Source organism: Grammomys surdaster, unplaced genomic scaffold (genome assembly GCF_004785775.1).
Source record: "Grammomys surdaster isolate TR1022 unplaced genomic scaffold, NIH_TR_1.0 66, whole genome shotgun sequence".
In the NCBI taxonomy this organism is placed as follows: Eukaryota; Metazoa; Chordata; class Mammalia; order Rodentia; family Muridae; genus Grammomys; species Grammomys surdaster.
The window spans coordinates 3,883,173-3,909,047 of NW_021604568.1; the positions used below are offsets into that span (position 1 = coordinate 3,883,173).

The 25,875-nt window shown below is 40.4% G+C and overlaps 2 protein-coding genes and 1 pseudogene across 4 annotated transcripts in view; 1 reads left to right on the forward strand and 2 right to left on the reverse strand.

Annotated features, from left to right (window-relative positions):
* The window catches only part of Erlin1 (ER lipid raft associated 1), a 38,071-nt gene extending 26,847 nt beyond the window's left edge, over window positions 1–11,224 (reverse strand). The window contains exons 1-6 of one of the 2 annotated variants that reach the window (XM_028774872.1): window positions 11,136–11,224; window positions 10,729–10,852; window positions 8,988–9,069; window positions 4,859–4,905; window positions 3,489–3,550; window positions 224–349 (exon numbers count right to left, since the gene is read on the reverse strand). In XM_028774872.1, the coding sequence (XP_028630705.1) occupies window positions 224–349; window positions 3,489–3,550; window positions 4,859–4,905; window positions 8,988–9,069; window positions 10,729–10,841 (430 nt within the window). In that variant the 5' untranslated portion in view covers window positions 10,842–10,852; window positions 11,136–11,224. Of the gene's footprint in view, window positions 1–223; window positions 350–3,488; window positions 3,551–4,858; window positions 4,906–8,987; window positions 9,070–10,728; window positions 10,853–11,033 lie in introns of both variants that reach the window. The other variant, XM_028774861.1, reaches the window with a different exon arrangement.
* Window positions 11,225–12,481: 1,257 nt separating this feature from the next.
* Window positions 12,482–15,459, forward strand: LOC114625907 (annotated as a pseudogene).
* The window catches only part of Chuk (component of inhibitor of nuclear factor kappa B kinase complex), a 36,767-nt gene continuing 25,221 nt past the window's right edge, over window positions 14,330–25,875 (reverse strand). The window contains exons 15-21 of one of the 2 annotated variants that reach the window (XM_028773707.1): window positions 25,300–25,409; window positions 23,938–23,987; window positions 20,768–20,864; window positions 20,194–20,341; window positions 19,324–19,440; window positions 17,330–17,429; window positions 14,330–16,248 (exon numbers count right to left, since the gene is read on the reverse strand). In XM_028773707.1, the coding sequence (XP_028629540.1) occupies window positions 17,361–17,429; window positions 19,324–19,440; window positions 20,194–20,341; window positions 20,768–20,864; window positions 23,938–23,987; window positions 25,300–25,409 (591 nt within the window). In that variant the 3' untranslated portion in view covers window positions 14,330–16,248; window positions 17,330–17,360. Of the gene's footprint in view, window positions 16,249–17,329; window positions 17,430–19,306; window positions 19,441–20,193; window positions 20,342–20,767; window positions 20,865–23,937; window positions 23,988–25,299; window positions 25,410–25,875 lie in introns of both variants that reach the window. The other variant, XM_028773701.1, reaches the window with a different exon arrangement.

Consider the following 25,875-nt stretch of genomic DNA (forward strand, 5'->3'; position numbering starts at 1 on the left):
AGAGAGAGAGAGAGAGAGAGAGAGAGAGAGAGAGAGAGAGAGAGAGAGAGAGATCACCACAAGACAAAAACAAAGGCCTTTAAAAATACTTGAGCTATTAAAAATTCAGACAAAATGCTCAAATGGCCCAAGACTTACCAACATTACAGTATCAATACTTAAGTTAATAAGATTTCTAATTGTTAATTGTCTTCTTACATATTTAAAACAAATTAACACTTACCAAACAATTCTATGTAAACTTCTTGAAGTGTGTGGGCACTGCAAAACTGGTTCAGCTCATGGTGGATTTTATTGAAGATTAAAGTCTTGTCATAGTCTGCAGTATAGTTCCTCACAATGTCAAACACTGAAGGAGAATAAATAAAATTCATGTTTGTTTCACCCATCAATGACCCAACTATCTTCCAATTCAGTAATGAAAAAGTGGTATATTATCCATGAGGAAAAGCATTGACACAATAGTGAAAACATAAAGCACAACAGTGAAAGCATTACATTCTTGGGCTCAATTTATCATATTTTCTTGCATTCACAGCATTAACAGAAGATCCCAAATTCTATACTAAGGAAAAGACAAGTGGCCAACCCAAGGAAAGGATGACAGTCGGTCAGATGTGTACTCATGCAGCAGTGTGAAGATGAACTGAGACGCAGGAAAGCATACGCAATTGCACAGCAAAGCTCCAGTCAAGAGATAAAGATAGAACTGAAAAACAGCAGGAGTGAAAGGAAGCTGCTGCAAATACAGACACATGCAACTTAAAGTATGTAAAAATATACATGTGCATAGTTAATTTTTCAAAGGTGGCTTTTACTTGAACAAACATTATGGAGATCAATACGGAGACTTCTAACTATCAGAGAACTCAACCATGCCACTCCTCAGGTATATTCCTGAAGGACTCTACTTCAACATCCATGCTCACTGCTGCACCACTCACAACAGTCGGAAACTGGGTCTAGCCTAGGTGTCCATCAACAGATACATGGATCTTTCAAGTGTAGTAGATATACACAATGGGATTTTATGCAGCCGTTAAATTAAAATGAAATAATGACATTTTCATGACAGATGGAACTGGAAACATTGTATTAAAAGAAATAAACCAGATTCAGAAAGAAAAACACTGCAATTTTTCTCTCATACTTAGAATCTAGATTAATATTGTGCATATGTGTGTGTGTATCACACAACCAGAAAAAAGCTCATGAGAGGTCAAGAAGAGATCTAAGGAAGGGGAGAAAGGTTAAGAGTAATGAAATATACATGACATGAAGCCGGGCGGTGGTGGCGCACGCCTTTAGTCCCAGCAATTGGGAGGCAGAGGCAGAGGCAGGCGGATTTCTGAGTTCGAGGCCAGCCTGGTCTACAGAGTGAGTTCCAGGACAGCCAGGGCTACACAGAGAAACTCTGTCTCAAAAAACCAAACCAAACCAAACCAAACCAAAACAAAAAGAAATATACATGACATGAAAGAAGGGATTATCTAGAAGGAGGGAACCAGCCAGAATGTGACAGGGCACATGGGATGAGTCATGGGGGATGGGAGTTAATGAAAATAAAGTATAATGACATACATGAAAATGACATAATAAAATCCATTAGTTTATATGCTAACTTAAAAATTCATAAGCGGGTATTTATTTATTTCTCTCCAGATTTTATTCCCTGCCACCCCACCCCCATCCACCCTCCAACTGTTCTACATCCCATACCTCCAACCCACCCCATCTCCATGAGGATGTTCCTACCCCCCACCCCACTCTATCTGACCTCTAAACTCCCTGGTCTCTTGAGGGTTAGGTGCATCATCTGATTGAACACAGGCCCTGCAGTCCTCTGCTGTATATGTGTTGGGGGCCTCATATCAGCTGGTATATGCTGCCTTTTTGGTGGTCCAGTGTCTGAGAGAGTCATCAGCTTTTCTCTTTTTCAGTTCTGAATCATATCCACTCCAGTGATTTGTAATCAGAGAACACAGTCAGTCACTTGTTGCTCTCTGTGGGGGCATTGGTTCCAAGATCCTCTGGAGATACTGAAAGTCTACAAATGTCTAGGTCTCTCTATTAAACTGAGTAGTATCTGCATATAAACTGCACATATTTCTGTATACTTTGCCATGTCTAGGTGATTATACAATAGCTAATATAATTACCACATCAACAGTTACTACACTGAACAGTCTGGGGAATAAAACAGGGGGAGAATTCTACATGTTTAGTATAGATTCAGCTTTTCCCCTCAGTGTTTGATATGTGCTTGGTTGGACCTGTGGATGCATAAGCCACAGTCAGAGGGCTGACTGTAGATGAGACAGCACGAGGAAAATAACTGTCAAAAATATCATTCAAAACTACTCGACAATAATATACTTACAACTCTTTGCTCTGGAATCTTTCCACTATCTGTGTCTGTACAAGTGATATGAACTTTAACATGAACCTATATTTCAATACATGTTTCCCCCTTTCTATCATGTCTTCTCAAGTACAATGAAAACATCTTAAAGGTGGAGGCTACCATCTTCACTTTTTTGATGCTCTTGCAAAACACAAGGCATTGGTTTATTTGGCATGCCAATTTGTTCACAAGGATGAAGAGCAGGTATTTTCAAAATTTGCAATTAAATTCTTGTGTCACACACACACGAGAACCACAAATCAATCTCAAGTGTCATCCCTAAGGTTCTCACTAATTAGGGTAGAGTGGCTGGCCTCTGCACCTCAGGGATCTTCCTGATTCTGCCTCAGCACTGGGATTACAAGTGCACACCACTATACTAAGCTCATGGGTGCTTACGACTGAATTCTGATCCTCAAGCTTGCACAACAAATGTTTTACAGACTGAGCCATCTCCTTCCACAGCCCAAACTGTTTTTAAATAATGTGTATCCAGCTGGGCAGTGGTGGCGCACGCCTTTAATCCCAGCACTTGGGAGGCAGAGGCAGGCGGATTTCTGAGTTCGAGGCCAGCCTGGTCTACAGACTGAGTTCCAGGATAGCCAGGGCTACACAGAGTAACCCTGTCTCAAAAATCCAAAAAATAAAATAATAACAAATAATAATAATAATAATAATAATAATGTGTATCCACTTTATCTCTTAGGTGTTCATGTCTTACTTAGAAAATGCTTCCTTATACTACAAACTTTCAGACTGCTTTGTAAGTTATGGCAAATCACAACTAGAAAGTGACAAATGAGTGTGACCCAAGAAAACTGATCAATTATAGATCTTGAGGACACAAAGAAATTCTTCCCCAACAAACTGGATACAATACCATTTTTTTTTAACTAATTCTGTCCAGAACTTGTGACCTGTTGGTACCTCTATTTCCTTGAAATAAAAATACTTTCATGATCATTCTTCTAGACTCATCAGGGATCACCGAGGGAGTAAAACTTTACAAAGTACCTTACTCTCCTTCCTCAGTTGTAAGTACCCTGGTTATAATGATGGAAACACAGTAGAGAGTTAACATTACCTGCATAAGGAGCCAACATATTAACCACTTCTATTCGGTCAATATAGATCATGACTCCACCACTAAAAACAAACAATGGAGAATGTGAGCCACAGCCACAATAAAAATAACAAAGCAAACAAGCTACAGACAGACCTAGGGAGAACTTCATAATCTAACTTAAAACCTAGGGAGAACTTGACATATTAACTTAAATACAAGAGAGCTTTGTCCCTTGTAAAAAGCCTCTGTCCCTCTACAGGTGTCAAAGGTGCCTTTGCAGGTTTGTAAAAGCAATATATTTTTTAAAGGTTTTTATTTATTTATTATATGTAAGTACACTGTAGCTGTCTTCAGACACCCCATAAGAGTGCATTGGATCCCATTACAGATGGTTGTGAGCCACCATGTGGTTGCTGGGATTTGAACTCATGACCTCCAGAAGAGCAGTCAGTGCTCTTAACCGCTGAGCCATCTCTCCAGCCCAAAGCAATACTTTTTAAGTCATTTAAACTAGGTAATTAAAAAACTGCCTCGTATTTCACATTCCTCACTTGATACAATTTAATTCAGTAAGTATATTTTAGTGATAAACCAGCCTTGTTTCCTTCCTTGACCTCAACCTTTTTAGGACAACAATTCTTAGAGGCTTTTAGACCAAAAGTGTAAGTGTAGTTAGGAACTTCATTAGAAATATAAATTCTATCAAAGACCTACTTACTGACTCAGAAACTCTCAGATGTCATTTAACATTATAAAGAGAAGTGAAATGATTTTGTTTTAAGTAATCTTTTATTGAACATCAATTCAAAGCCAAGTTCTGAGCCATATACACAAATTCTAACCCTTACAATAATTTTAACATAGGTCTTACTCCCTGACTTAAGAGAATTAAGCTTAGAGAAGCTAACTGAGGTATCAGGAGGGCAAAGGCTATGTGGAGCCTATACTTTCTGCTTCATTTTCCTGTCAATTAAAATAGCAACCCGGGTGTGATAACACTAATATATGACTAGTCTGCTAGCCCTGAAACTCCATTTCAATAATATCCTCAGAAGGAATGGTCTCAAGTGTAGCTTCATGAAAATAACTCACAGCACCGAAGTTTCTGTTGCATCATGTTTATATACTAGTGTCTTAGTCAGGCATAGGGACATATACCTATAATTTCAGGGTTTCAGAAGCAGAGGCAGTAGGTTTATTTCAAGTTTGATGCCAGCCTAATCTATATACTAAGTCTTAGGCCAGCCAGGGCCACAAGAGAGTCTGTCTGATTCAAAAACAAAACAAAACAAAATGTAAACAAAGGTTTCTCAAGTGACTAGAGCTCTAAGAACGTCCTCAGAACTATAGAAAGTAAAGGGTGCTGGCTCACAAACGAGGAAGCTTACCTTGTTCCACAAGGCACATTTTTAACTTCATCCGTTTGTAGTGTTGTCTGGAAAAAAAAAAATAGCTCATCAATATTTATCTTGAGCCGGGCGGTGGTGGCGCACGCCTTTAGTCCCAGCACTTGGGAGGCAGAGGCAGAGGCAGGCGGATTTCTGAGTTCGAGGCCAGCCTGGTCTACAGAGTGAGTTCCAGGACAGCCAGGGCTACACAGAGAAACCCTGTCTCGAAAAACAAAAAAATCAAACCAAAACAAAAAAATTTATCTTGAAAAACAAGATAATAACAAAAATCCCCTGCTGATCTGGCAAGGCATTGTGTGGAGTGACTTTAATCCCAGTACCTGGAAGGCAGAGACAGGTGGCTCTCTGTGAATTCAAGGCCAGTCTGGTCTACAGAGTGAGCTCCAAAATTATGTAGAGAGATCATGTCTCAAAAGCAAACAAAACAAATGAACAAACAAACAAAACACACACTGCTGATCCCAGAGAACAATCTCTGGAGAGCTGCTGCCACTGAGTACAAGAGAGCCAGCCCCTCCATGATTTTAGCTTCCAAAGATCAGCTATTAAGTCAGCCATTTCTCTATGTATCTAGAAAGACTTGAGTATACATGTCTTATAACTAAGACTGGATTCAAAAATCACTAGGAAGTACTCAATGCCCAATCTACTAGTAGGCTGAAAGTTTTTCTTAAGCATCTTTTTGTTTAGAGCTGACCCGACATCACAAACTACACACCTCACTTCCAGCACACACTATGACCAAGATCTATGCTCTGAACTTTGATTCCTGGCTATTACATTATTCACAATGATGATAAATGAACATTTTTCCACACAAGTACTTTATGAACCAAAGCTATCTTTGAACTTGATAGCATAGCTGGTCACTGTTTTGCTTTAGGACCTAGTGCTCTCTCACAGGATTCGCTCAGTTTGCCGTTAACATGAGTGTGCCAACACCATCCCTCTTCCTTCTAATGAACCAATAACCTGGTTTTAAGTGTTCTTCGTAACCTAAGGTCTCAAATAGGTTAGCAGTGTATTCTGGGACACATTTCACCTTGTTAAGGACACAAAATATGGTCCCTGATATCTAAACATCACAGTCTAGCATAGAAAATAATATTCTTACAAAGAAATATATTAGTAGGTACAAAAAAACACAGTATAAATTGAGCTCTTAGGTATTAAGCTACAAGGAATGAAATACTAGTCTTAAAAGCTCTCTTAGGCCGGGCGGTGGTGGCGCACGCCTTTAGTCCCAGCACTTGGGAGGCAGAGGCAGGCGGATTTCTGAGTTCGAGGCTAGCCTGGTCTACAGAGTGAGTTTCAGGACAGCCAGGACTACACAGAGAAACCCTGTCTCGAAAAAACCAAAACAACAACAACAACAACAAAAAAGCTCTCTTAGATAGTTCATCAATTAGAAGTACTCAACACTCTTTCACAGGCCTGGCTTTGGTTTCTAGCCCACATAATGTGGCTCACAACTGCCTGTGACTCCCATTCCAGAGCGTTCACCTCCTCTTCCGGCTTCTGCAGACATTACAGCATGTGGTACACATATAGACAAGTAGGCACACACAAACACAGAAATTAAAAACTAAAACATTTAGAAGATCTCTGAAATTAAGTATTAAGAGGCAGATCTAGAAAAGGGGAATAAGAACTTAAGAGGGACATCTTAAGTTTAATTAATGTCCTATTCAAATACACACAGCAAAGACAAAAGTACACACTCAGAGCAGACTGGCTTGCCTAAATCAGAAGGTACTATTCCGATGAGTGGTAAATTCTGGGAAGAGAACACAGTGTTACTGGGCTGAGGACTTGAATGTCTGATGAACAGTTTAAATGCTCTTTAATCCATGTTGTATATAATCATCAAATGAATCTTTCAGGGATACTGTCAGAGCTGGGAGTGGTCATGCAGACCTATAATCCCAGCTACGTGAGAGGCTGAGGTGGGAGGAGCACAAGCTCTACACTAACCTGGGAAACAGTGAGGCCCAATCTGGGAAAAGAAAATACAAAAGGTGTGAGCTCAGTGGTGAAGACTTGCCTAGAATGCTCAAAGCTCTGGGTTCAAGCCCTAGGGTTAATCTCTTAGCATTGGAAAGATAAAAGGTATTTTCCTTAATTCCTCTGATCATGTAATACAGGTGTTATTCAGCTTACTGAGTGAGGGGCAAGAAAACCAGCTAGGAAGCTAAAGAAGTAACTTGTCTCGGGTAACAAAAACCAGAAGACATCAATCTTGGAGACATAACAAAGGAAGGAGGTGATCATTGGCTGAACATACAATTCCAGCACAGAAAGAATAAAGTGTAATTCTTTGGTTGAGAGATTAGCATGATGGTAATATTAGAGAAAATTCTGGATAAAGTGACGAGAGAAGGCTGATAAATGAGTTCAGTATATTTTATTTCTTTTAAAGCATTAAACCAAGCCAATTTTCACTATCAAATTTCAAATCAAGAAAAACTAGGAATTAAACAATAACCTTTCAATTTAATATCTTATGTACTGATATATATCTACATCTATATAATTCTTTTCCAAATATGAGAGAAATATTATGTTGGCACACATGTGTAACCATAGCCTTAAGGAGACTGCATTGCAAGTTTGGCTTTAGCCTGTACTATAACAAATGCTAAGACAGCCTTGGCTACACAGTAGACTCTGTCTCAAAAAAACACAAGAGAGAAACAGTAAGTCAACATTTACTTTGTAAAGTATATAAAAAGTGAAAGTTTTAATATAATTTCTCTAAGCAATGCTTTGTCTCTGTACTTATACATGGGATTTCACATTTATGAATATAAGTCCCTTCAAGTATTATGTTAAACCGTCTGTTTAAATAGAACTGCATCCTCTAATGTTTCTCAAATTCAAAACATAAATTTATGACTCTGTTCTCAAGAAAAGTTTCTTAGAAGGGTTTTGTTAATGTAATTTTTGAATTCTACCTTTTTTTTTTTACATAAAAAAGACATTCCTATTTGTTACACTGCCTCTAAGATTTAATTTTTAATTAATAATCAAAACAGAAAATTATGATAGTTTATGTTGAAATCTTTTTATTAATTTCACTTATTTTTGATGATCAGAGTATATTTGCTATATATAGTTAAAAGTCTATTTACTATTATTGCCTATATCTACTTTATTTTACTGCTGCACTGTACAGCTTAACAGTGAGCTTCAGGAAGGCAGACAGAGCTGCCTGGCTTTGAACAAGATCTAAAAAAGAGCCCAATCTCTCAACCTGATGATGCCACTGTTAACTTGGGGATTATCAAGAGCTGTTGGTGAGCTAAGGTCAAAAGAGAGAACCTGGGATGAGCCTAAAACAGGCCAGCAAGACACAGGCAGCACAGGAAAGGAGGAAGGCATGGTGAATGAAGAAGGGACATCAACCAAGACATAAATGAATACAAACTACTAGTCACTGGAAACATTTGTCACACTAACCCATTTAGAAAAATATAAAATAACTGTTCTAAGGGAAGAGGTTTTATAACCTAAAATATTTCCCTTTTTTGTTTAAAATTATACCAATTCATTTTATTACAGTGCTATTTAATATGTTAATTGTATTGCCATGCATAAGATATGGTTTAAAAAAAAAAACCTTCAAAAGTCTGAGTAAAATATGGGAAGCCAATCTGGAAATCTCTGTGACTAGAAAAAGAACACCATGTTCACCATGCTTCACCATGCTTTACTTGAATAGACACAATCCTTCTCTAAGCTATTAAAAAGGGAGCGCAAAGAAACCTGGGAGAACTTGCTATTCATAGTTACTCTCAGCAGAAAGTTGAAGACTAAAGTGATAATATTAATCCCCGTTTCCTGAAAAATCTGCAGTAACAGAAAACCTGCTAATACCATTAACCAGATGGCAGAAGTCAGTCTTGACAAGCAGCCTAGTGTACACTTTCATTTCAAGGCAAGGTGGTTTGAAATCATTACTTGTGCTATGACAGTTGTACTATGAACTTTCACTCCACATCTGAGTAAATACCAATATTTGCTTAAGCAATAAGGAAATCCATCTCCACCCACAAGAATGGCAACTCCTGTCACACCCGTCTATCTGGAATCCCTAGGAATCACTCACCTGCACAGATCTGAATGTCGTAATGAAAGGCAACATGATATGATAGCCTGGTCCACTGGGGCTAGTTAGTAAAGCTCCTCCCCTGCAAAAAGACGTTTCAGTTGACAAAACTGTTAAGATCTCTTGTTAATGCAAAATGCTACAATAAACATTCACTATTACTCATGTTACTAACCTACTACCCTCACAACAGAGTTATACAGCAACTGCTACTTAAAACATCCAGCGCATTTAAAAATGTGACAATTCATCCAAGCCCACTGCCAATATTGCACCCTGTTTCATAAGCTCCAATCCCACCTCTGGGTCTCAGCACTGCTCTTGGGTTCAAACGATCCTCTCTGGTCTTTAGCTTTCCGATAAATACTTATGGAAAAATTCTAATGACTTTCAATTAAGGTACCTTAATTGCACATAACAAGAGACAAGTCAAAACAATACATTTAATTGCTAAGTTTAAAAAAGGAGAAAACCAAACTTTCAAGGAAGAAAAAAATTTCTGAGGCTAATGGTTCTTTCAATACATGAGTAAAATCCTGGGAACACACTCTCTGTATAAAGGTAACAAAACCTAGCATGGAAAGATGGTCTGCAGAAGGGTTGAGATTACAGGCGAGAGATGGGTCTGTTTATCAAACTCTGAAATATGTGAACTATGAAAACACCCCCTGCAAGTTGGGGACAAATACAACAAAAAGTCCTATTTTACACAACGAATAGTAAATTCACATTGATCTTTGTCTTGAATATATAAACAGGTTTGAAAGTCATAATTAAAACGATTAACATTTTCAGGTTCATTAGCTATTTTTTGGAATGGTATCTTGATGTTCTCTTCGTGGTTTTCCTGTCAGAAGGATAATGACAAACTGGATGGAAATGTGGTCCAGGCTGGCATTTCTTATGCTAGAACTCCATCTGCTAAAGACATACCACCAAAATTGTCTATTTTCTAGGATTCTGGACAGATCTAAAAGTAGAAATACCAGTTTAGGGGGGCATGATAGAAATACTCAAAATCTGCTTGTTTCAGAATAAACCACTATTCCAAGTTCTCCACAAACTGGCCTCTCTTACCAGTCTATACCACCGGGAGCTTGTGGTAATTTATACCGAAGAGTAGCTATGCCAAATCAAGTGGACAGCAACTGAGTCCACACTTCCTCATCTTGACTTGAAAAAAGGTGAGAAAGGTAACCTGCAAATGTGGTTTTTGTCTCTTGAGCTTTAGGGATATGATACTGCCATGGTCATCAAGACTTGTGGGAACATAACCTGACAATAGGAGGTTTTTAATGAAGAAGAAGGAGGAGGAGGAGGAGGAGGAGGAGGAGGAGGAGGAGGAGGAGGAGGAGGAGGAGGAGGAGGAGAAGAAAAAACTTAGTGCTGGGGAGAACTGTCATAAGTAAGACCAGAAAGCCCGAAAAATATCCACAGTGGCAAACTAAACACCTGCACAGTTGTACGGACTCTAAAGAGTCATCTCGGTCGCAGTGACTACTTCCGTCCCCTCTAAGGTGTCTTTACTTGTGCACAGAACGAACTTGGCACTAAACTGCCCGACGCCAGAAAGGTGCTCCGCCAAAGGTTAGCTCCCAGCAGCTGGGATGAAACCACTTCCCAGGGCTGGAAGCGCTCCCCTGACGCCGTGGAAAAGAGCAACTTCCCAGACTCCACTGTGACCATTGGACCCGTTCTCTGTGCTCTAGAACCATCGCTGGCTGCACAGGGCGGCGCTCACCTGTAGTACACGGCCAGGTGTCCTTCCTCGATCTTGTGGATGGAGGCGTAAAGGAGGATCCCCACCAACCCCACCACTGCAGCCACCAGAAGCCGGGCTTGAGTCATATTCATCCTTGTTCCTCCTGAGCATGGGGAGGAAAGGAACCTTAGTCCCTTGAGTGACAGGCCAGTCCCCACCCAGTGAAGAGCCCGCGTACGGTCGCGAGCTGAGGCGGGAAGCCCCGAGCTCCGGCCCCTGGCTCTCTGTCTCAGCTAGGGCTTCCCTCACCAACCCCCTGCGCCCGCGCCCCCGGCTTGGCGTACGTCGTGACACCTCTTCCCAGGCTCCCCTCGCGTTAGGTCCCAACTGAGGACGGCCTTGGTCTCAGGCACCCGGAGAACCGCGACCCCTGAGCCTCGCCTCACCGGTCAGTGACGCATCGCCCCCGCCCGCACGTGCAGCCGCCACCCGGCCCCGCCAACTGCTGCCAACAGCCGGCCCCGCCCACCTGTCCGGCACTGCGGCTGCGCGGGGACGCACGCGACGCAGCCCCCGCCCGCGACTCGCGAGACGGTGCGCGGGCGGGACAAAATTGGCTCGGGCGCGCGCACAGCGTAGTGATTCCAAGTCCCCAGAAGAGGACTAGGGGTGGACCTGGGGTGGGTCACTCGGACCGACGCTGGTCAGGACATGCTAGTGCACAGCCCTTCAGTGTAGGAATTGTTCCTTCATCTTTTTGTAGTTCATCCCTGGTGTAACTGGCAAGCACGTTCTACAGGTCCACACCCTGCACTAAGGAAACTACCAGACCAGTCTCAAGGAATGATGGGTTGAATATTTACTTTGTGCCAGAACGCTACACCAGAGGGCTTTCTGAAAGCCACGCGCAGAAACAGGATCAGAGTGATATACAAATGCTGAATGTGGGGGTTGGGACTGTCTTGACCAGTCTTGTCAGTGAATGCTTGATTTTCCATGATGCCGAGAGGGTTTTGAAAGGAGTTTTATGGCAGGTTAGGCTAGAACCACATTTGCGAAGTCTGGGATCCATTTTTCTGCTAAGAGGAAATGGGTGGCAAGAAGACAAAGACTCCATTTATGGGTGTTATGCCTGCATGTATGTCACCACATGTGTGCTTGGTGCCCTCAGCAGTGACAAGAGGGCATCAAATCCCCTGGAACTAGAGTTACAGACTGTTGTGAACTGCCACATCAGTGCTGGGAATCGAACCAGAGTCCTCTGGAAGAGCAGCCAGTGCTGTTAACCTTTTCTCACTGTATTTTAACATTCGACACCACGTGGACTTAGTGAGATGGCTCAATGGGTAGAGTTTGTGGCCACACTGACTTTATTTTCACCCTAGCTCCCACACGGTGAAAAGCAGAGAACTGACTGTGCAAGTTATCCTCTGATCTCCACACATAAAGGCCCAGGCTTCATATCACACGCCAACACATACAATAATTAATAATCATAAAGAGTTTAGCAGATAAACCCGCACCATGTGCATGTATTACAGAACAAAACGACAAAGGAAAGGATACAGTTTAGAGATATATGAACACAAGGGAAATAAGGACATTCTATTTCACTAAGGGCAGAGACAACTAGAAAAGGATAACAAGGTCAGAAGGATTACCAAACTCCTATGCAGGAAAATACCAAAAAGTAGTGCTTTAGGGGCATTGTATCTGTAACTGGCTGCTGGCTGAGAGTGAAGACAGACAGAAAGGTGTGAAACAGGTAAACAGCAGCAGATACAGGGTTACGATGCTGGTAACAAAGAAAATGACAGGCAAGAGAACCAATTCAGGGCCCTGTAAAAGCAAATCTAGCCACACCCCTTCAATACATGCACTAACCTGTATCATGCATTTGACTTTTATTACCTAGGAATGTATGGGGCCTTGCCTGCTGCTTCAGACTAATATTACAGTTTAGCTGTTTTCACCTCCTCTGGTCCCCTTCCCCTGGCAAAAAAAACAAAAACAAAAAAAGTCATGATAGTACATGCCTGTAATCCCTGGGAAGTGGAGGCAGGAGGATTGAGAGTTTCAGGCCAGCAAAGCTGCAGATGGAGGTCAGCAGTAGAGCTCTCGCCCAGTGGCATGCTGGGTTCAATGGGAGAGTTGGGGGCACAAACTTGCTTTGAATCTAGTACCTGTGCTAGAATAGGTAGGCTTTATTCTTAGTTCCTCTTAATGTTGCCTACTGAATGAAGTATATACAGTTGATAACTTTGATTTTAATTCTGTAAGTTGCTACTGAAAAAAAAATAAGAGCGGTCTACTAATTCTTCAGAATCGAGTTTGGGGTGATCTTATAATATGTTCTGCCTCATGTCACATAAGTCATGTATACTAGAAGGTCCGAATGTCACTCCACTCATGGCCCATCAAAATGGATCTTGAAATATGGCAAATCTTTGTGCCGATGGTTATGATAGTTAAAAAATTCATGATTTCTGGGAAAAAATTGAACAATACTTACATTTTTTTGTTTGTTTTTTGAGACAGGGTTTCTCTGTGTACAGTATTAACTTTCAAGTCAGCCAGGTGAGATAGCACACACCTGGGAGGCAGAGGAAGGAGTGTTACTAAAGTTTGAAGCTAGCCTGGTCTACATAGGGAGTTCCAGGCTGTCCAGTGAGATCCTGTTTTAAAACAACAGAAATAAACCCAAAAGTTCTTCTGACCTTTGCAAGTAGGTTCCGATCTTCTGAGCAAGAAGTACCCAGCAAATATGTACTTATTGTTAAGAGCCTAATGGAGCTAATGAATAAAGACTTTGCTTATCATTCAATTGATAGGGATGGAATTACTATCTGTAAAGAGACTTTGACACCTGATAATGTAAAAGACAGAAGATAGCCACGTACATAGATGTACAAGATAGCCATGTATGCAACATACCCGTAGCTAAGACTTGGGGATTAAAGAGACATGGCAAGTTTGGACTAGACTAAGTTAATAGTGAGACCTTGTCTAAAAACCAAGCCAAAAGATAAAAGACAACTGTAAGCTTTCAGACTCAGATGCTAGGAGAATGGCAGCATGAATGGGATAGGGGATACAATCAGCGTAAATGATGAGATCTTAATGCTTTTAGACACACAGAGTAGTACTAGTACCTCCTAGTAAAAACATCACAGTAAGGAAGTTCCTTAACACTTCCAAGTAAGTCTATTTAATTCTAGAAGAAAGTGCATGGTTGGGGAAATGGCTTGATCAGCAGAGCATATGATTTGCAGGCAGGAGGATTTGAGTTTGGTTCCTCAGAAAACATCTAAAATGCCAGGCATGGTGGTAGGTACCTGTAGTGGCAAAAGTGGGCAGGCAAAGACAAGAAGACCACGTCTTCTTGTCTACCCAACCTACCTTAGTTGATAAGCTCCAGGGCACTGGCAGACTCACAAAAGGTAGGGCAATATTCCTGAAGATTATACCCAGTTGTCCTCTGGCTTCCACACACATGTGGGCACACACAAACAACAAGGTATAAAGAATCTATCTTGTTATTTGTGCTCCTAACCTATCACATGACCCTTTATATTTTCTCAAACCATATTAGCCTATAGTACTACAAACTGCATTTTGGTAATGAGTAGAGATTCAAAAATAGTTTTAAAATCATTTAATACACAAAGTGTAAAACTAAAATATAAAAGCATTTCACATTTTTTTAAAAGAAAATAACACCTTCTAAATTATTTAACAAAAGGCAGAGATCCACAATCTTTCAGAGATCCACAATGTTTCAGAATGAAAAAATTTTCAGATTTTAGAAAAGTAATTCTGTGCATACACCACACTACATCAACCCTTAAAAGAGTTTATGGCAACACACCCCAATAATCAAACATGTTAATATTTATGTGGCAAAATACATGAATATTCACACTAAATGGGATAAGCAGATTCAGTATCAGATCAGAATAGATCAAGAAGCAAATGAATTTTGTTATCAAGTTTATAAAAACCTTGTTTTCAGAACTTCTTGGATTTTGAGGCTATAATTACAGATAAAGGAATGCAGACCTTTTGAAACTTGTGTGACAAGACATAAAAGATTATTTAAACAAGTGACCCATTTTTACAAATGCAAAAACATACAACTTTCAAATACATTATAAATTAACAGGCACCTTCTCTTTGATATTATTAAATGTACACCTTAAATACATATACACATAGCACACAACACAATTCATTACGGTCAGCTGATATCAAAGGCACATATGTCCAATCCCACACATAAGAAAAGGACTCTATTAAATGTGCAATTAAAGATGAGATTCATCTAACTCCATGTGATGCCATGAAGAGCACTTGCTGAGAACAACACAAGGAGGCGGGGCTTAGTCTTCAGAAAGCCCAAGTTTACTTGTGAGCATTCTCTTCCACAGAAACTCCATAGACAAGCTTTACTTAAAATGAACACTGGGCTTTCAGCAAGTTTGCTGCAGCTGTGCAGGGTTGAATGGTTCTCTGTGTCCTGCTCTGAGCTCTGCTGTCGGGTGTTGTGAGGGGACTTCAGGGAAGCACTGAAATCAAGACGTGGATGTAGTGACTTTTGATGACGTACATGTGAACTTCACTGGGGAAGAGTGAAGTTTGCTGGATCCTTCCCAGAAGAGTCTCTACAAAGAGGTGATGTTGGAGACCTACTGGAACCTCACTGTTATAGGCTACAACTGGGAAGATCATATTGAAGAACACTGTCAAAGTTCTAGAAGACATGAGAAGTAATTTCCATGTGCAAGCTGATACAAATATGTCTCTAAGGAAATTCTAATATGTTCTGGAAGCTCTAAAGAAAATGAAGTGTGTAAAATATCAGTCCTTTAATTGTAGCTATGATTATAATATTCTCACAAAACCATGTACCTCAAAATGTGAGTTATCTGATTTACTTTTGCAGGCATTCCTCTAAGAAAGAAGACAAGGTTAACAACGCCTTAAGAGATAGATTTATTTGATTTGTATCTTCATTAGAGCTATGCTATGGAATTGCCAATCGGTATAGTCTCATAATATTTAGATGTTGCACATTGAATAGTGATAAATATATATCCAAGACCTACTAATTAAAAAAAAAGTGAACACTGGGTGAATTTCTCATCTCTGTATACTAATACCATGTTGGGCCTTATGCTTACAGTTTAGACCTTTAGAAGGTTATCTTTTTTATCAGCTACATTAGTAGTATTTCTCCAACATTATAAGATAAGCAGGTCACTAATGAGCTCCCTAATTAGCTGCAGTGTTAAAAAAATAATTAATTCCACTAATTTGTTATAAAATCCTATCTGTTCAGAAATCACAATTATTTACAAAAAATAAAACAAAACAGGAAGCTACTGTGATTGTAAAGTCATTTGTAGTTTCTGCTCACAGCCCTCTCCTCCTCGGACTGGTATGTGAAGAATGGCTTCCACAAGTAAAGATGACTTTAGAGGATGTGCTGGGACAGCGTCATAGGCTCAAGGACAGTGAACAAATGGCGAGTCATTCTGCTAACCAACTCCAATCAAGACTCTAAAAGCAGGCATGCAAAGTCACAATTAGCAGTTACCCAAATGTAGAGTTCACTTTTTAAAATTGTTTTAATGTTTGGACATTGTATAATCAAAATTCAAAAAGTTAAAAACTACAGAAGTTACAGCTTGAATTTAGCTCACTTTATCTTCTGGGAATTTCAAAAATATTTTAAAATTATCATAAAAATCTGAGTAAAATATTCTTAAGTAGGAAGACAAAGAGTTGGTATTGAAACTAAATGCAGTGAATTTGCTAGTATTTTAGAGTTGCTTCTCCCAGTTTTAACAAGTCAATAGTTCAAAGCAACTAAATCTTGATATAACCACTTTTATTAATTAGCTTAATTAATCTTATATGCATCAAATACAGTAATTATAGAGTAAAACTATCATCTTACTGAAAAAACTGTATTGCTGAAGCAAAACGGTACATGCATTCACACTGTGAAGAAAGCTTACTCTGACTGCAGATGCTACTGTGATGTTCACTGATGACATGATGCTACTACAGGCAGGACAGGAAGTTTTGTAGAGTCGACATAACCTAGAATCACCTGGGAGGAGGCTCCCAAGGACAGCTGGGGTCAGCCTGATTTCATTAACTGATGTGCAAACACCCAGCCTAAAAGCTGGCAGCGCCAAGCCCAGGGCTGAGCCCTGTACTGTATGAATATGAAAACAGTGAGCTGAGTACTGTTAGGAATGCAGACGTTTCTTTCTCTATGCTCCTGACTAGAGCTGTTACGTCTACCTATTTCAAGTTCCTGCCTTGACTTCCCTATAATAGTGGCCTGTAGCCAATAATTATAAGCAGAATAAACTCGTCTCCCCTAAATTACTTTTCTTAAGGCTATCTATCACAGAAACCAGGATAAACATTCCTGCATAATAAAAAGATGGCAATTTGAGGTTCAAAGTATTTCTCAAATGTTCCTTCCTCTGAGTTCTATTCATATATGTATATGTACACACACACACACACACACACACACACACACACACACACGCCCCAAACACCAGACATGGCCAACACAGAAAATGAACCATTTGTATTCAATGTATCTAAACACCAAACTTACCATCATACTACTGCTCTGGTCCTCATTTGCTTCACGAATAATAGTACTTAAATGGCCAAGACAGTTCAGATTTTCTTCTATCATTTGTGCTAACGTCTCTCTGATGGATGAAAGAACAAAACCATTTCAAGTTCAGCAAAGGAGCCCCTGAGCATTGCCTACTTTCTGATTCTCTAAGTCAGGATTACCACTTTCTGCAACCAAGCACTCCAGCAAAGCTGGCTGCTGCTGTCTTCAGGTTCTTTATCCCTCCCACTCAGACACAGTATCCCACTTCAAATAAGCTACTGCATCTGTCTATTCTAGCAAGTCCACTGTGACTCTCATCAGATTTTCTTTTGAAATAGGTAGTACTGGTAGCAGTCTCCCATCTTCCCTGATGAAGAAGTACCAGATTAGGGGGAGGTCCCTTAGTATACACAAATGGATACATTTTTGTTTGTTTGGTTTTGGATTGTTTCCTTTTTCTTTTGCAGACAATAAAACACCACCATGCTCACTGAACACACAAACATAGGGTAGAGATTCAAAGTGGAGTCTGGTTTCCAGAGATCCAGGAAAGAGAAAAACTGGTTGAAAACCACAAGTAGTAGCAATGAAACCAAGCAAGCCAACCAATGAAAACAACAGATGAAAATCATGAACCACAGTGTCCCTGGGTTCTTGTATGTGAAGGTGGCCTTGACTCTAGCTTCTCATGTGTCCTCTTCCTTACGTCCTCTGCCATTGTCCTTCACCAGCCCTCACTCCCTCCTTTATCAACTGTAGGCCATGGGTAACAGCCACTGTTAGCTTAAAACTAAGTACTGATTCAGAAAATTTCATGTTAACAATTTCCTAATCTTGGTAATAAAGTACCAGAGGTACATTGTAATCAAGACCAGCTTTCGTTTATCAGGAAATGTATTTTCTGATAAAGATATGCTGTTGGAAACAACCACAAGCTCAAACTGGAAGTTACCTAGAGAGCTGGTATTTGGAATTAGCATCCCTACCAAGCCTAAATACCTTTAACGAAAACAAAGGATTAGGATGTACTAAATTTTACTTCCTTCAGTTCTAACAGAGAATTTTCTGAAGTCTGTAAAATCACAACCTCCACTATGCTTGTTTATGTATTCATACTGGGCCACATATTTAGTGACCCTGAGATCTACCCTGGAACTTGCTCTCTTTTAACAAGGAAATACCTGGGATCAGCTTGCCTTCCTGCCATGTGCTTGTTCTCTCATAAGCAGTAGAGTATGCCACTGCGTGACCTCCTGAGCAGCCATGTAACATGAGTGCATGTCTGCAAAACTAGTTATGGGCAGACTTCCGAGAAGTACTTGGTGCTGTGGAGGTCTCCGTGAGTTGTGAGAAAAGCGACAGTACACAAGCTAGCAAAGAGCCTCTTGACCACGGCACACCTTATGCTGAGAAGATAACAGAGACGGACAGTCATTCAGCTTTCAGCAGAAGAGTAGGAACTAAAGACAAAATGCAGGGCTGCAAATCTGAGTTCTTATTTGCAAAATGATTTAAAGAACAGAGAAATTTAAATTTAAGAAATAGACCTCACTACTGTATTAAAAGAGAACTTGAGTACCAAAAAATACAAACCACAAAAAGTATAACTTCTTGTAGAGATGAGTAGTTAAGGAATGAGTACAGTTTGGGTAAAGGAAACTGATGCGTGGGAACAGAAATGGCTTAGAGCTTGGATTGAGCTGACACTTATTAGTAATACTTACTGAAATTCATTTCCCAAGCATTTACATACAATGTTCAACTGAATTTTCACAGTAATTCTATAAGATGTTCTCATTTTAAAGTGACAATATATGAACACTGAAAAAACAATTACTCAGCACTATAAAAAAAGAGACAGTCAAAACTGAACCCTGGTCTGAAGGCACTATTAACTATCATGCTTGCTGCCTCTGTCCTACCCTTTCCCCTAAAACACAACTGCCTATTGTTACAAAGTAAACCCACCCATCTTGAGGAGTTACCACACATGTCAGAGGATGTTCACGGTCTGCTAATGTAGGGGGCAGCCATGCTGATACTGGAGGGGTTACTGTGCCTTCTAGACTGGATCCTACAAGAGAGCGGGCAGAACTCTGTGTCTGAAGGAAAAACACATACACACACACAATAAGTTGCAGGCAAGCACCTCTTGATTCATATAATTTTAAAAAAAACCATACTCTTAAGATTTATAATTCAATTATTTCTTGTATAAAAACTGGACAGTTTGTAAACAAAACTATTCTCACCTCTACTAACTATACCACTTCTGGTCCCTTTTCTTCATTGACTAAAACTGAGTGTACCTAACTACATAGACTGAAGCTCAATGACTCTAATTTCTCTAATGCAGCTGTTGTCTGCAGGAAGGGAAAAGCTCAACAAGGCTGACTTATTAACAAGTGAGACGCAGTTACTCCAAGTTGGGTTGGGCAACCACAGTGATCCAGGGTAGGGAGAACTGTAAAAGAGGGGACTGAGCTGGGTGTCACCACACTTCTAATTGCAGCAATTGGGAGGCAGGAAAATTGCTTTGAGGTACTTTAGCTTCCAGTCTAGGCTAGAGAGAGCTTTTGTCTCAAAAAAAACAAACAAAAGCACACACATACCACCACTGCCACCGCCACCGCCACCGCCACCAGCACCGCCACCAGCAGCAGCAGCAGCAGCAGCACTGGAAAGGGGAGTGATAATACAAACATCCTATCTCTAATTACTTGGACACTGAACAAGAAATGGGTGGACCCAATATAAAGTATAAATATTCAAAGGACATATCTTAAAGCGATAAAAAACCCTCTTTGACAGAAAATAACAGTAACTCAGTATTACGTTCACTAATAAATACTTACACAGGCAATTTTAAGGAGGTGCCAAATTTCTTTCTGTCTCTTTCCCTGCATAAACATGACAGTATTGTCAGCTTCTTTGATGTTACTGAGGGCCACTTCCACCTTGGGGAGTAGATCAATAATCTTCTGCTTGCAGCCCAACAACTTGCTGGAAAGATTGAGTCAGTGTCAGATACCTGTCACATCCCTCAAGACTGTGTAACATACGCCATCCAAACCCAGAGGAAATAAAGCACAACCAGCATCCTATTTAATGGATGATCTCAAAAGCAATGGATGTAGGAGCTAGACAGATAGTTCAGAGGTAAAGAGCACTGGCTGCTCTTCTAGAGGACCTGGGTTCAACTTCCAGCACCCAGTCACATCTATCTGTAACTCCGGTTCCAGAGTTACAGATAGCGATAAAAGGCTATGATACACATAAATAAAATAAAAAGTAACACATATATTCAGGGCTTACACATCACCATGTTTTCTAAGACACTGACGGAATTATTTACCGGAGAAAGAGTATTACAATTTTAAAGGAACATGAATACCCTGGCATTCAGGAGAAGTGAAGCAGTTTTCCTACCTCAGGTGAGCAAACAGCTCCTTGAGAACACGGTCCTGACTCTGCACGGTGTGCACAATGATCTTCACCATCTCTGTGCTGTCACTGTATGAGTGATCTAGAAACAATTTCAGTTCAGTTTGTAACCTCTCTGTTGTAGAACACACCAACTTCCAAACAGGAAGTTCCTTAAAGACTCTTAAAACACTGCAAGTAGTCTACAAAATTTCTCCAATTTGTTGTAGAACACTGTCCTTGAAGTGTGACACTGCTGTTGCCTTAGCGAGCTCTCAGAAGCTGTGATTACATAGTAAGGCTAGGCTCACTAACAGTCTGCCATGAAACAGAGAGGGGTGCATGAGGCCGTACCCCTTTCCCAGAACCTGAAAGAGTTCTTACAGAGAGACAGAAAGAGGAGAGATTTTCTTCAGAAGTGTAGCTCCCGAAGCTCCTCTAAGTAATCCTGATGAAACTCAGATTTGCCATACAAGACCAGGACAAAATCATTACTTGTCTTGTCACTGGTGTCCTATTTGAGGTAAATCACATTTCTCCATGAAAAAATACAACACCATTTAAATTAACATGTGGCTTTAAAATTTTTTAAATTAACTATAAATTCTAAGACATTGAAGTATAGTTCAATGACAACTATACTATATATCAAAAAGTAAAGTTACAAGGCTAGTACAGTTGTCAAGAGTCCTTGCTGCTCTTCCAGAGGACCCCGATTTGTATCCCAGCACTCATGCTAGGCGGCTCACAGGCATCTGTGACATCTCCAGGAGAATCTGATGCCCTCCTCTGCTGGACTCTGTGGGTACCCCTACACAAACGGGACACACCCACACACACAGATACCTTCTAAAGAGTAAATTTATGCATGGTTCTATGTTTAATCCTTAGAGACTTATGTTGCCTGTGTTTGAAAAAATAGTCTGGTTGATTTAACCCATACTAACCCAAATTCCGGCACAGATGCAGCCCTTGGCCAAGAGACTAGCTCTCTTACATGACTAACCTCCTTACTTAGAACAGTGAGTGAGTCAGGCTTTCACTGCCCTAACAGGTTGTTGGAATTTCATGCTAATCCATCTGTTTACAGCTCAGAAAATTTCATCTGAAAAAAAGTTGACGTAAACAAAATCTGAAGTACTGATAAAATGCATCAGCAGACACCTGAAGTTCAACTTAAAGTCAAATGGCATCTGATAGATGTCCTCAAATGGGATGGTTGTTGATTACACTGAGTTTTTAAGTGACACTATCTCAGTTTTTAAAACTACTAGCATCAGGTATTGTACTTCAGAAAATGGCAATTTGAGTTTAGAAGAGCAGAAAATTGCTGATGTATCATTCCAGTGTTTTCTTGAATAATAAGCCTGAAAACAAAATTATCACTACTGTTTATCCTTGCTACTAACTGTGCAAACTTTGCTCATTCAACCTTCTTCTGTACTACCCCAAGAAGAAAACTATGGAAGGAGTTTCAAAAGAGGTTTGGGAAGGTTGTAGGACTGGAGCTCAGAGAAAGATCAGTACTGTCAGGCGTATACAAGGCTCTGGGCTGGATCCCCCACTACTGCAAGAGGGGACGGGGGAGAGAAAACAAAGAAAAAGAAAAAAAAAATCTGTCCTTTCTTAATCATTCCAGAAACCTCCTCCACAGACTAGCTTCATTCTCAAAAGACTCTCTTCTCTTCTTTACACACACACACACACACACACACACACACACACACACCACCTTGTAGGAGGAGCTAAGGTAGGAGGAGTAAGGAGAGGAAGAGGAAAGGAAGAGGAAAGGAAGAGGAGGAGCTAGGGAGAGCAGAGATGGAGGAGCAATGGAGAGCCACGCAGGAATGGAGAGCAGTCATGAGGAACAACTTTTATTTAGGTTAGCTAATTGGGAAACAACTCTAATTGTATGGGCACATTGTTACTGAGCATTACCAAACATATAAAGCCTTTGATTAATCTTTAAGCTTTAGAATCTCATTTTCCTACTGGGCCTGCGTGGATGGAGGGATGGTCTGGGCAATGCCCAGACTTGCGGAGACAGCGTGGAAGATTGGCAGAGCCATCCCCCAAGCTGGCGTCTCTGGCTGGCGGTGGAAAGCATGTGGCCCTCTGGCTGAGAAACATGGCAGCTGAGGTAGGCAGAGCCACCGCAGCTTAGACAGTCAGCTTGACTAGTGGCCGATTTTTAACTATTTACTGCAAGGATACCACCTTATTGTTTTCAAAGTATTTCCATAAATATGTTCTCAAATACATTGCCAAAGCTTACTGAGTTAGAAGGCTAGTCTTTGACTTGTTTTGCACAAAAGGGGAATAGAAACATGGAAATGTACTGGAGATTAGTCAGTAAAATATCCAATTTAGAATTCAAGGCTTTTGGTTTCCAAACTACATTCCTCCCAACAATAAAGGGATTTGGCAGTGTTCAATACGAACTGTTCCCCTGAGGATATGAGCGGTGACCAGTGCTGGTGAAGGCAAGGTTTTCTGGAACAAACTGCTTCTGTACTGACTACAGCTTCTCTTTCCATCCCATCCAGAACCTGTTCTGTTGAATTCTTTCCAAGCTCTCTAAGTTAATCAGTATTTCCCGTGTGTGTGTGTGTGTGTGTGTGTGTGTGTGTGTGTGTGTGTGTGTGTGTGTCAGTGCATGCATGTGTTACTATCTCTTCCTTTTTGTTGGGGAGAGAGTATATGTACAGAGGCCCAAGGTCACCTTCACGTATCATCCTTAATGGATCTCACCGGACTTGTTGATAGGGTATCTCTCTGAATCTTAAGCTTGCTGTTTCAGCTAAACTGGCTGGCCACTGAGTCCAGGCACCCATCTGTCTCTGCTCTCCCAGTGCTGCTGGGACCACAGGGGTGTGCTGCCATGTGTGTGTTTATGCGAGTGTTGGGAATCGAAACTCACTGGTCCAATGCCAAATTCCCTTTTTTCTTCTCTACTTTCTTTTCACTTCATTTTAAAACTTTCTACTTCAATAGCCTTATTACTTTTCCCTTCTAATCTTTTAAGATCTTATAAACATAAAGCTAAAGCCTCGAATGTCACAAAAAGAATCCCAAAACAGGATCTTACTATGAACGTAAACAGTAGAATCCACCCACTCTGTTCAGTTAGGGTGTTTCCTAAAACACCTTTAAATACTGTGATGGAAGAGTCTTACCAGTAGGTCTGTGCTTTAGCTGCTTATAGAGATCAATGGCACGCTGTTCCCTACAAAAGAGAAAACCAAAAACCTTTCTGTATGTGGAAGTAACTTAATGATTAATAATACACGACTTGAATAATATTGGTTATTAGGACAAGATCTAATTTTTTAGCAAGTACAGATCATCAAAGAATATTTTACAGAGCATTTCACTGAATAATAAGAATACAAGTCCCTAAAACGTAGAGCTTTAAAAACAAAACAAGCCGGGCGTTGGTGGCGCACGCCTTTAATCCCAGCACTTGGGAGGCAGAGACAGGCGGATTTCTGAGTTCGAGGCCAGCCTGGTCTACAGAGTGAGTTCCAGGACAGCCAGGACTATGCAGAGAAACCCTGTCTCGAAAAACCAAAAAAAAAAAAAATAAAAAAAAAAAAAACAAACAAAACTCAACTGTGTCTCTGTATGTGGGTGTCCACTTGCATATTCCATATGAAGAGGTTAGAAGATAACCTTCAGTGTCAGTCCTTGCTGGCTCCCTGAGTCAGGTCTCTGTTGTGTGCTGCTGCCTGTGCTAAGCTAGCTGGACTGTGACTCTCCAGTGTGTGTCCCCCTTGCTGTAGAAGTACAAGGACTGCAGACCTGATACCATACCTAGACTCACATGTGGGCTCTGGGAAATTCAAACTCAAGTCCTCAAGCTTGAGCAAGCAAGTGCTTTGACATCTTCCTAGTTTCCAAAACATGAAGTTTTTATATGCTTCGGATCTGCTCTGCTCTTCCAACACAAATATAATACCCACATATCAGAAACATTTAACTGAGGGAAAATCATGGCTTGTAATCAGAGAGAAAATCTGAAGTTTCTAATCTAGACACTTAGGAAGTTAACCTCAACAGAGGAGTTAGGAGATTATACCTTGGACCAAAAGGGAAGTATATGGGGAAATCATTTGTAATTTAAATATATATTAAACACACACACACACAAAGGAGATTTTCTTTTAAATAGTAAATAACAATTCAGAGAGTTATTTCCCAAATTCCCTATGACTAAGAAATAGCTTCCTTTTAAGATATTCTAAGGGCTGGAGAGATGACTCAGAAGATGGTGCTTACAACTAAGCTTACAACCTGAGTTTAATTCTTGGGTCCACTCTGGTAGAACAGGAGAACTATCATCCCACAACTGTGTCCTTTGTTCTCTACATGTACACTGTGATGTGTTGCATGACACCTCTTCCCAACAAAATAAATGAGTGTTTTTTAAAAAATTATATCATAGGAATATATCAGGGTTAAGAAAAACCCAGATATAAGTAGGAAGAACAAAACAAAAAATTATAGAATCAAGACCAATAACATAGATACATTCTTACAGAGATTCCATCAAGTCTCCCTGGCGTCTTCCATAGGGGCTCTTCTGCAGCTCCATGATTTCAGTGTGCAGAGACATAATTTGATCTTCAAGGTATCCAATGACACCAACCTAAAATATGACACAAACCAATAAAATGACAGGCTTGCTACCATGTAAATAAAGGCTCAGGTCTGAAAGGGAGAGCATGAGCTGTTGTAGCAGCAGAACTGACTATTTTACTACAAGGAATTCTGTTAAAGCTAACCATCTGTTTATTTAATCAGACAGTGGCATTACACAGCCTAGGCTGTTCTTGAACTTGTAATTCTCCTGTCTTACTTTCCTGAGTGCTAGGATTACAGTAAAAAGCACACTAGACTGGTTACAAATATTTAAATAACAACAACAAAAACAGCAATGACTTACTGAACTTTTGAGAATTTCACAGGTGTATATAATGCATTTTTATATTTACTCCCCAGTATTCCCCCTAACTCCTCACAGATCTGCCCCTCTAGCCTCCCTTTCACACCTCCCAACTTCACAGGGTCCAATACGGAATGATCATATATTAATGAATGTGAGACCATACAAC